The sequence below is a fragment of the Hylobates moloch genome, unplaced genomic scaffold (assembly GCF_009828535.3).
Source record: "Hylobates moloch isolate HMO894 unplaced genomic scaffold, HMol_V3 SCAFFOLD_20, whole genome shotgun sequence".
Taxonomy (NCBI): domain Eukaryota; kingdom Metazoa; phylum Chordata; class Mammalia; order Primates; family Hylobatidae; genus Hylobates; species Hylobates moloch.
Window position 1 is genome coordinate 45084623 of NW_026652295.1, and position 12082 is coordinate 45096704.

Here is a 12082-nt window from a genome sequence, read left to right on the forward strand (position 1 = left end):
AAGCACAGTGGGCCTTACCAATAGGCAGGTATCGTGTGGCTTGGGAGAGAAAGCAAGATTCCTGGGCAAGGCCTGTGGCAATGCACAGGGGAGGGGAATGTCTTGGAATGAGGACAGGGAAGGCTTGCAGGGCTCAGGCCCTGGGTGGGAACAAGGTTCATGGGGTGAGGTAGGGCACTGAGTCCCTGGTGAGAAGAGGGAAAAGGGAAGAGGGGATGATAATAGGAAACTGGAGGCTCCTCAAAGGCAAAGTTTCCCCTTCTATTGTGTTACCTAGGCTGGCTCTGGCCTCAGGCCACTTGGGACATCTTTATCCTAACCTCATCCTGTTTCTTCTTGGTACATCTAAGGGCAAATGGAGGTGATACGGCTCCTGATAGAATATGGAGCCAGGCCCTGCCTGGTTACTAGTGTGGGCTGGACCCCAGCTCATTTTGCAGCAGAATCAGGCCATCTGAATGTACTCAAAACTCTCCATGTATTGCATGCTGCCATCGACGCCCCCGACTTCTTTGGAGACACACCAAAGAGGATTGCACAGATCTATGGACAGAAAGCCTGTGTGGCATTTCTGGAAAAGTAAGTTTATTTTTTTTCCACCTATAGAAGGAGCAGAGGAACAGGAGTCTGTGATCAAGATCTTGGCTGATTCTGTGGTCTCAGGTCAATGAAAATGAAATGAGGAAATCCAGCCAACGGACTATTATTTTTATTGATTTTTTTAGTTGAGTTACTTTTATTAATGTTTCACTTAAAAGACTAGTTTAGGGGTCAAAACTATATTGACATATTGTTTTGATTATACAAAAATTATCTCAGATAAGAGAATTGGAATACCAAGTTTGAAGATGGGACATGGTGCAAGAATCATGACCTTCAGCTTTCTGAAAGGCATCCAAATTGGCTGTGTGACCTTGTGCAAGTCAAGGCAGCTTCCCGACCCTCAGTTTTCTCATATTTAAAATGAGGCAGGTGAATTAGACTTCCATTTTTCAGTACCCTCCTATCTTTTAAAACTTCTGTGTTCATCTGTGAATGCCCTATTTACACACAAAGAACTTACCTAGCACCTGTTTATTTTTTTCTCTCAGCCAAGCATTCAAACGTAATTAAGCACCAATAATTTGCATAACAGTTATAGTTCTGAGAGGGATGGAACAAAATTTGGAAACTTAGAATTTGATTACTTCGACAAGCAATTCATACAAGAGAAAGTAGAGTATCGGAGTGAGGGCATCGTTGCTTGGAAACCAAATGATACAGACAGCAATGCCATCTACAGGGGCAGTTCGTGATGGGGTGCCCTCCGAAGAACCTGAAAGTGCAGTTATCTTCAGAAAGTTGAACAAGTGAAAATTTTGCCTATGATGAGATTAGTTATCTATAGAAGTAACCCAAGAGACATTCTCTTAAAGGTAATGTCTTACATTAAAAATATCCAATATCACAATTGAGATGCTTTGGGGAGTAAAGAGGCAGAACCTTGAGTCCTGACTCACAGATTCACTTTTCTCCAATTTCATCCATCATCCCCTACATTCAATGATCTCCATCCTCTGTGGACCTCAGCATCAGCAGACATTGTTCTCTGAACTTTTTAAAATCCTAACATACCACAATGTGACCATAGCTCTCTTCACTTTATCAGTTCCTGCATTATCACCAGGTCTTGAATTCATCAAGATCTCTTGTCATTCAACTTCTCCTTTTTCTCCTAATCTATCACCTTCCTGAAGGTCTCACTAAATTTCCTCTACCATACGCATACCATAATACACTTCATTCTTCCACTCTCTTCCCGCTATTCCTGCTATTAATTCTCAACCCAGCATATAACCCAGAATTCCCAACCTTAGATGAATCTCTGTCTTCCCCACGTTTATGCTTGTTCAGCTAGAGAAAATCCCACATATCAATATATGGGTATCACCAGCAGTTTGAATATTTCCACTTTTATCTGAGCCCTCAGAGCAGCTTGGCTATCTGTTCCTATCCTACTCCCTCACTGGCAATTCCAAAGCCACATCACACCTCAGCCTGTCTTTCAGAGATATGCCTTATACTTTAGAAAAAATATTGAAGCCATGGGTTACACATTTTTCAACTCTCACACCTGCATATTTTATGTACATTTACATCAGCTCCTTCTTGCCGTCCTGTCCCTCCTTTATAAAGTATTACCCCTCCATATAGACTCTTGATCTAATCCTTTATGTCTTCTAGAAGGCCATTCATTATTCGTGTGTTCTTTGTTACATCTTTACGGTTTCTCCTGTATTTTTAGTGTTTTTTCCTTTCCCTTGACTTCTTTTTGGACTGTGAACATGTTCAAATAGGTATTATCAAACAAACAAAAGTTAGAGGCCCTTCTGAATTCCGTTGTGTCTTTCTTCTTCCCTACACTTCTAAGCAACTTGAAAGCTAATCTACTTTTTTAATCCAAAAGGAAAAGCACTTATCCTCTCAGAGTGTCTAACATGTTTTATAGTAATAATTTGTGTAAAAAATAGAATTTTTGAATAGTTTTCTGTATTTTATTATGATGAAAAACTCATAACATAAAATTTACCATATTAACTGTTTCTAAAGTGTACAGTTCATCAGTGTTATGTACATTTACATTGTTGTGAAACAGACCTCCAGAACTTTTTCATCTTGTAAAACTGAAACTCCACACCCATTAAACAACTACCCTCTCTTTCTTCTCCCCAGTGGAATAGAATTTTGACTCTATATAAATCAAGAAACACTTGACTTCTTTAGTAGTTTGTATTTGCGAGATCTAAGATCATGGTAAACATTAGGTCCTAAAATCTTGGGGAAGGACAACATGTCCTTCCTCTGACTTGTTAGCAATCAAATTGAGTAGATTTTAAATGTCTGTTAGTTGGAAGGGTTTGTTATTTCATTTTCATTCAGAGGAGAGAGGTGCATTTTACATATCAGAATTAGATCAGCTTTGAGTTTGTGCTAAATTGGGAACGTAATAGATTTTCATAAACTACGTGTGCCTTTTTGGAAATGTCAACTGTCTTTATGTCTGCTTGTAAAAGTTTCAAAATACGTTTTTCTCTCAAAAAGGCAATATTATTTCATTTGCTTGAATATTATGATAGGAATGCTTACTGATATTACTTGATAGTCATATATAGCCTTGGAACTTTAACATATAATATAGCAGTATTAATCATGATAGTTGTACTTCTTTGAAACATTAAATTTGAGGAAACTAATCTATGTAATTGTCTTTACTTCTTCACCTCTCACCCACGCTTCAGACTTCTTCCCCGATCCTCATACTGAATCAGCTGTCACTCAAGTCATTAGGGAGCTCCTCACGCTAAATCAATTGCCTCTTCTCAATTCACATCTTACCTCCACTTAATTCGCTATTTAATATTCCTGAAACTCTTCTTCCTTGTTTTATCTGATGCTATTCTCTTTTAGTTTTTCTTCTACTTCTCCGATAATTCCTTATGACTTTTAAAATGTGCTTTTTCTAAGAATAAATCTCATGATATATTCTTGCATGCCTTTTAAATGCTGACATTCCTCAGGGTCCTGCCCTTGGCTGCCCTCTACTGACTCTCTCTAAGTAATCCCAGCCCCTCCCTAGTGACCAGGGATCAACATGAAATATGACCCCAGCATAACTGAAATGCAGGAGGGGTGCTTGCCTCCAAATAGTGGGGAGTGCTATTACCAAGAAAAGTAGGCAGACAGTGTTGAGCCAGCAAAAACAATAAAGGTCAGTCACATCATGTGTGAGTCATTTCTACTTATCAGCAGCTCCCACTAAGAACTTCCCTTCTGACAGAGCGTTTAGGAAGAAGAATCCTGAATTAAGGGGGGATTAACCTGGATCTTGAAAGCTAGCTGGCTAATGAAGGAGGGAGAAAAACTGTTGATTCAGAGTGAAGGCACCAACTTGGAAATGTGCATAGGTTGTGTGTATACGTGAGAAGGCGAGGGATAGTGGAGGGACAGTGCAGAGATGAGTGGCCTGGCTAAGCAGAGCATTCACACTAGAGAGGAATGGAGGAAAAGGTCAGGTGACAGGGTGGGTGACCACAGTGAACCAGGCAAGCAGAAGAGTGTGAACTCATCAGGGGAGTCACAAGCTGAAATAGATGCATTAGCAATTTATTTGTGTAGTAGATGAGTTGGCAGTGGTACTGCGTGGGATTGAAGACTGCTAGACTTTAGGCAATGGGATCACTTAAGGAATTTCTTTTTGATCCACATTTTGAGTAAGTTAGCTCCTGGGCTAGGTGATGAAGATAAAGGACATAAGAGAACTTCAAAAGAAGCCTAGATAGTATGTGATCATTTTCTGAATATCCTAGGGAATGTTGTGAAACAATTCAGCTTTTGATTCAGCCCCCAAGTGATAAACCTCTCATTTAGCAAATATTTTTGAGTTCTACTATGAGTGTGTCATTGAGTTAGACCCTAAAAACAATGTAAAATAAAACAGATACAGTGCTGGACATCAAGAAGTTTAACTGTTTGGGAGACGAAATCACTTCTTTACATAAATAACACTAACACAAGACAGAGAGTGACTAGGCAGAGGAAGGACATGGTGTGGTCTGAAGATTGAAAGGTCACTTCCAGCTTAGGGTGAAGGACTAGTGAGTTTGCTGTCCTTTGAATGAACTGTGCTTTTAATAATGGTTTACACTTAAAATGCTATTTGCCTTCCCTATACCATTATCTATCTTCTTAAATTCCATTTGTCCTCATATTCGTTCAAAAGTGACTTTTCCAAGTGCCTTTAAGCAAGTCACTACTCACCTTTGGCCTCATACAAAACTGTATATGTGTGTATTTCCCATTGTCTATGTGTGCATAATGCTCTATTTGTCTGTCTATTTATCCATTCATGTATCCATTTACAATTATATATATTTTTACATCATTCATACATACATATAATATATATATGATTGTGAGTGATTCCCATTTTGTTCCTTATATGTTTCTGTACTTTTAAATTTTATAGAAGGAACACACATCACTTTTAAAATTATGAAAAATAAAACTAAAAATAAACAAAGGAAAACAGTCTCGCAGTAATCTGCAGGTTGCTCTTTAAATGTGAGCACTTCAAAAATCAGGAGCATTTTCTTGAAGCTGAGTGACTATCTTTGAGTCTGTTAATATCTCACTCGGGTCCCACAATTTTTCTCCACCTCCGAGTAGTTTCTTTAGTGTCTGAGATCTTCCCTAAGTGTATGCTTGGAAATGCTCAAACTTGGCCTCCTTCCTTCTCAACTGAACTGCGGTGTGCAGAACCTGTGAATAGAGGCCGATTCCCAGGCTGGAACAGGCCCTGCTGCTCCAAGTTCAGAAGCCCCTCTCTTCTTTCCTAGGGCAGAGCCTGAGTGCCAGGACCACCGTCGTGCTGCCCAGCAGAAGGGGCTGCCTCTGGATGAGCACGATGAAGACTGGGATGCCAAGAAAAGGGAGCTGGAGCTGTCTCTTCCTTCCCTAAATCAAAACATGAATAAAAAGAATAAGAAAAGTAGAGGCCCCACCAGGCCCAGCAATACCAAGGGGAGGAGAGTATGAGAACTCAGCCTTATGTTTTCTGGCAGGGAACTTTCCCTGGTGCCAGAAATGAGGCTGTTAGGCATGGTGGCCTTTCCATGACTTTACTCATAGACCCTTACCCACCTGGCTTCTGCCAAAAGCCCATGGACCTGTCATTAGGTGCTGTCCACATGGGCTGTTGTTTCCTGGCTAGCACCTACTGTGTACAATAATTACCAGGAGAGGACAAAACCTGCTTGGATTTTGCCATCAGTGGTTTGCACAGTCAGCATCTTTTGTCCCCTGCCCCCCAACAATGATAGAATTTCAGGGGACAAGGAAACTCTGGCATGAATTAACTTTATCCCTGATAATGAACGAGAGATAATGTAAAATAATGAACATGTGATTATAGGTATACCTTTTCAACTGTAAATTTAAGAAAATTAAATTCAGATCAGATAATTCCAGTAAAAAATTGCATCCAAATTGAGATGCAAAATACACATTAGATTTCAAACACTTAGTACAAAAATATAAAATGTCTCCTTAATAATACTTAATATTGATTCCACATTGAAATGATAATATTTTGGATACTGTGTTGAATAAAATATATTACCAAAATGAATTTTACCTTTTTCATTTTCCTTTTTAAAACATGTGGCTACTAGAATGTTTAAAATTACCCATGTGTTTTTTATTTTATTTCTATTGAACAGCGTTGCTATAGAACCCAGACAGCATATTAAGCTTCTACTAGGAGACTGGTCTGGTGTATTTTACTTTCCCTGGCTGCTCTGCATTTTAGATATACTAATTTCTCTGCCTAAATCAATTTATTTAGCTATCAAGTATCTTCATTACATATTCCTCAATTAGTGCTTGTGTTAATACAAGCCATGCTTTGTTTGAATTTTCTGGTATGAAAAAAAAGTTTGAATACCTTATAGAAAAGCAGTATACCTATAGAGGATACCTTTCCTCGTGTTGATCTACCCTTGAGCATCAATCCCTTTCTCTATGCTCTGCAATGCAGAGTAGTTCCTGCTTTGGACCAGTACAAACATTGGAAGACAACTGACTCGAGCTGGACTAATAAGATTCTTCTCCTGGGTACTTGAAAAGAAATCCTCATGATAGGCTGGTCCAGTAGCAGATGACTTCAGAAGTATGGAGTGGCTAATTCTACACTAGGGCTGAGGAAGGCTACAGAGATGCTCTACAAAAAGGACAAGAAGACCGAGGAAAAGACAAAGGGATAGAGATAGGTCAGTAGATAAATGAATAGATAGATGATAGATAGATAGATAGATGATAGATAGATAGATAGATAGATAGGCAGAGATGAATAGTTAGATAATTTGCTATTCTTAGTTCTGGTTCCTTACTCAGGAATCTATGAAATACTATTTTATCATAAAAGTTTCCCTTTGCTTACAGTATATTGAATTGATTATTTTCCTTGCAAGCAGACTTTTCTAATAAGTACAGTATTTTAATCATGGGGTTATGAGTAAGGCTGACTTAGGTTTGTATCCTCCTCTCTGGAAATAGGTAAAAGAATTCCCATTTCCTGGGGTTGCTGTGAGAATGAGATGGACAATGTGTGTAAGATGCTGACATTGGCACATTATAACTGGTTTATGTCATGGCTGTTGTATTACTATAGAAGTGAACTCAGTTTTCCCCTGGGAATCCCAAAGGGATCCAGGAATAATGCCTTTTATAGGTCAAATGAGGCTCTTTATTGTCCAGTCCATAAATATCCCATCTAGTTTTGTGGCATGTCCTCCATCAGCTGGACAAAACTGTGATAAGCAAAGGGTCTTTGGTTGTGTCCACAACCCTATGGCCTCCCAGTGCCCTCGTTGTGCCCTCATTTCATACTTATTCTCATTGAGATATAAAGAGACTTATGTCTTCTCCCACAAGTTTTTAGGTAGTAAATGAGCACAACAGGAAGAGAATGGTAAAATAGCTTCTCTGTATGAATAATTTGATGCAACATAGGCTCTGTACTAAGTGCTTTACATGTATTATATCTAATCTGCATGACATACCTGCAAGGCAAGTATATTATCCACAACTGACATCACAAACTGAAGTTCTGAGAGGTTGAATGACTTGCCCTAGGCCACCTGACCGATGTTTGTGCTGGCTGTAAAGCCTGGCTGGATTTGGTCGATGGGCTAACCTTTCAGGCTCTAAGATCTTTGGCAGGTTGCTTAACTTCTCAAGTTTCCTCTTCTGTAAACAAGGATAATACCAGCACCTATGTCATAGGGTTGTGGTGAGGATCAAATGAGATAATACATGTCAACTACTTAGTACAATGTCCTCAACAAGGTGTGGGTCACCAAATGTCAGTTGCTGTGGTAGTTATTATTTTTCACAGCCTTCAGTGTCCCAGATATGTAACAATGAAGAATGGCTTGCCTCGAAGCATTTCCCTCAGTCCAGAGGGGGAGATTTGGGGTGACATCATTCTCTGAAGCCCATGAAAACCCTAAATGAAGTTGTCCACTATATTCTTGCCCCTGAGGTTGAGCTCTCCACCGAGCAGCGTGAGGGCTGAGGTTTGTCCCTTGCAAGGTATCTGAGCCAAAACAGATGGACTTCCAACATCCTGCCTTCATTCTGTCGTGCTGACTGTCCATTTCACTGGGATCTATTTGAAGATTTGCAGCAGTTGGAGGGAGTGGTATTTGTGGTCCTTGTCTGTTCTCTCCCACCCTCACAGGCAAGGAGAAATGAGCTGTTTATATCATGTAGGAAGTAGAGGCAGTATCGTGTCATACAAAGGGCAGTGGAAGAGGAGAGACGATTCTGGACTTGACTTCACCTGGCACTGGCTATGTGACTGTGGGCAGTGATTCTGGGATGGGATTCCTTACTTTTTTTTTTATTATACTTTAAGTTTTAGGGTACATGTGCACAACGTGCAGGTTAGTTACATATGTATACATGTGCCGTGTTGATGTGCTGAACCCAGTAACTCGTCAATTAACATTAGGTATATTTCCTAATGACATCTTTCCCCCCTCCCCCCACCCCACAACAGGCCCCGGTGTGTGATGTTCCCCTTCCTGTGTCCATGTGTTCTCATTGTTCGATTCCCACCTATGAGTGAGAACATGTGGTGTTTGGTTTTTTGTCCTTGTGATAGTTTGCTGAGAATGATGGTTTCCAGTTTCATCCATGTCCCTACAAAGGACATGAAATCATCATTTTTTATGGCTGCATAGTATTCCATGGTGTATATGTGCCACATTTTCTCAATCCAGTCTATCATTGTTGGACATTTGGCTTGGTTCCAAGTTTTTGCTATTGTGAATAGTGCCACAATAAACATACGTGTGCATGTGTCTTTACAGCAACATGATTTATAATCCTCTGGGTATATACCCAGTAATGGGATTGTTGGATCAAATGGTATTTCTAGTTCTAGATCCCTGAGGAATCGCCACACTGACTTCCACAATGGTTGAACTAGTTTACAGTCCCACCAACAGTGTAAAAGTGTTCCTATTTCGACTTTCAATAACAGTGGCCGCTAGTTTTTGTTTGATTTCTCTGATGGCCAGTGATGGAGATTTTTCATGTGTTTTTGGTGATAATGTTTTTTTGAGAGTCTTTATGAGGTTGTTTGTTTTTTTCTTGTAAATCTGTTTGAGTTCATTGTAGATTCTAGATATTAGCCCTTTGTCAGATGAGTAGATAAAACCAAAGAGTAGAACCAGATCTGCAAGGTCACATCTATTGCTGATATCATACCAGAGTCTGGAACCTTTAGATCTAGACTGTCTAAGAAACCAAGTTAAAGCAGGATGTTGCCCCTGATGAATTTACACCAGGCATCCAATCTACATATTTAAATTAAGATGTTCACATTCACTAGAATCATTAATTTTGGACCTATACAAAACCTGAACTCGTTAAGGAAATGAAAAGCAATTATTCTTCTTTCACTAGGGAAGATCTAAAGTAAGCACAGTCCTGCCTCCCTTCTTTTGTTTTACCAGTTGTCAAATATTTGTAGAGCCATACTTTATGTCTAGCACTATGCTAGATTCTGAGAATCAAAAGATGAATAAGGCCTGAGTAGACTGTGTGCTCCTGAGGGCGCTTTGTTCAACTTTGGGTATCTATTTCCTAGATCAGTAATTATAAATGCTTGCTAAAAGAAAATTTAGAAAGTTACAATCAAAATATTAGAAGATGCCTTTATCTTAGCTTTTTAAATGAGAAGTCAAAGCTGTTAAGGGTTGAACTGTTTTTTCCCCCTAAATTTGTATGTTGAAGTCCTAATTTTCAGTTCCATGACTGTATGGTACACTAAAAGTATAAGTTTTAGTATATGCAAAGTATATGTTAAACATTTTTTAATATGGGGGAAAAATTAATGATTATTTAATGCATGTAGTAAGACAAAGCCCCTGTCAAAACACCAGGTCCATGAGAGTTGAGGATGGAAAAAGGAATGTATTCCATAAATTCTTGGTGAATAAATTATTGGAAATATTGGGCTAGTTCAGTGGATTCCCTATTGGCTTTGTATCAGAATAACCTCTGGAGTTTATGAAAAATACAAATTTATGGATTTCTCCTCAGAGATTCTAATTCAATAAGTCAGGTCCCAGGAATTTCTATTTTTTCAATATTCACCAGACGAATGTGATGTCCATCCAGGGTTAGAATCCTTGAGCTATATAATTGTTAAAATCCTTTCTAAACTAATCATTCTTATAACTGCATAGAATTTAGGATGTATGTAAACTTCTTTGGAGGAAAAATATTTATTTTTACTAGCCCTATGTGACATTTAACATTTCCTTCAACTATGAATGGTGGGTAACAAAACTCATACTTATTAGTAGTTCATGTGGCTTTGTTTCTCACAGATAAATCAGATATTTTCATGTTGTATTAATATTATATTTCAAATTATCAAATATTTTGATAATATTTCAGATCTCTTAAATATTTACATTCTAACTGGAAATTACAGTAACTATTAGAATTATCTCTAAATATAGTTATGTAATATATTAATAACATAAATATTCTCACGATTAATATTTTAATATTTTAATAATCGCATTATGATAAAATCAGTATTCTTTGTAATATCTTATATTACATTTTATATAAAAATGCTTTTCCTAGAAAGGGGTTTATAGACTTCACCAGGCAGCCAAAACGGCTCATGGAACAAAACAGTTAAACAGTTTCACGGTAAGTTTCCCTGATTTAAAGTGTTAGGGCTCCCATTGTCCATTGTCGTTGTTCATTTTTGTACTGGAAATGTGTTTTCTTTTTGCCAATCTGTACGCTACCTTTGTCCACTAAGAATATTAACCCATTTTTCCCAATCTGTGACTTATTTTTTAATAAAAAAGTGGGCCGGGCATGGAGGCTCACTCCTGTAATCACAGCACTTTGGGAGGCCGAGGTGGGTGGATTACCTGAGGTCAGGAGTTTGAGACCAGCCTGACCAACATGGTGAAACCCTGTTTCTACTAAAAAAAATAATAATAATAAAAATTAGCCAGGTATGGTGGCACATACCTGTAATCCCATCTACTTGGGAGGCTGAGGCAGCAGAATCTCTTGAAACTGGGAGGCGGAGGTTGCAGTGAGCTGAGATCATGCCATTGCACTCCAGCCTGGGGGATAGAGTGAGATTCTATCTCAAAATAAATAAATAAATAAATAATAATTTTAAAAAGTGGAGAAAAATTATAAAAAAATAAAGTATTATGGCTCCTGTAACTGCAGACATACCCATATTTAAATGAAAGCAGAGGGGGAAAGCTACTTTAAAATAAAGGTGTGATGGGGTTCTGGATCACCTAAGGCGTTTCTGGTTGCCAACATCCATTTACTCAATCAAGCTGGCAAGGAAATGTATTTAGGTCAGGTGCGGTGGCTCATCCCTATAATCCTAGCACTTTGGGAGGCCTGGGCAAAAAAGAGTGAAGCTCGGTCTCAAAAAAAACAACATGGAAATATATTTACTTGTGCAAGCCCAGCTGACAGGTTGAGGATGACAAGGCTTGAAAGACACATTGAGCAGTGTAAGCATTCCCATATCACTCAAGGCCTGTGCCTACACTCATTCACCCTGATGGAACTTCCTCTTCTCTCATGATTTCAAGAACATGGCACGCAAAATGAAAGGAAGAAAGACAAAAGAAGCAGCTAAGGTTGACAACGGAGTTGAAAGGCACTGGTTTGTGAAAGCAAACAGATATGATGGACTACACATAAACACACACATATACGCACACACACAAAACCAGATGGTAAAGTCAACCTCTATGGGAGGGGGACCACATAATTTACTCATTCTCTTTTAGGACACTATACATGAAGTTCTGCTCTTAGCAGAGTGAATAAAACCTGAGTCATTTTTATTTTGTTTCATTTTGCCTCAAAGATATTAATGCCCTAGGGAAAAAAAAAACCTCAGTGAAAGTAAAAGATGACTGACTAACAAAGGCATAATGCCTATGTTTGTGAAAAGTGCTGTGTCAGAGGGCAA

The 12082-nt window shown here is 38.7% G+C and overlaps 1 protein-coding gene across 1 annotated transcript in view; it reads left to right on the forward strand.

Moving 5' to 3' along the window:
* The window catches only part of ANKRD66 (ankyrin repeat domain 66), a 38974-nt gene extending 32933 nt beyond the window's left edge, over window positions 1–6041 (forward strand). The window contains exons 6-7 of the mRNA XM_032140311.2: window positions 351–579; window positions 5376–6041. Of these exons, the coding sequence (XP_031996202.1) occupies window positions 351–579; window positions 5376–5574 (428 nt within the window). The 3' untranslated portion in view covers window positions 5575–6041. The remainder of the gene's footprint in view (window positions 1–350; window positions 580–5375) is intronic.
* The last annotated feature ends 6041 nt before the right edge of the window (window positions 6042–12082 follow it).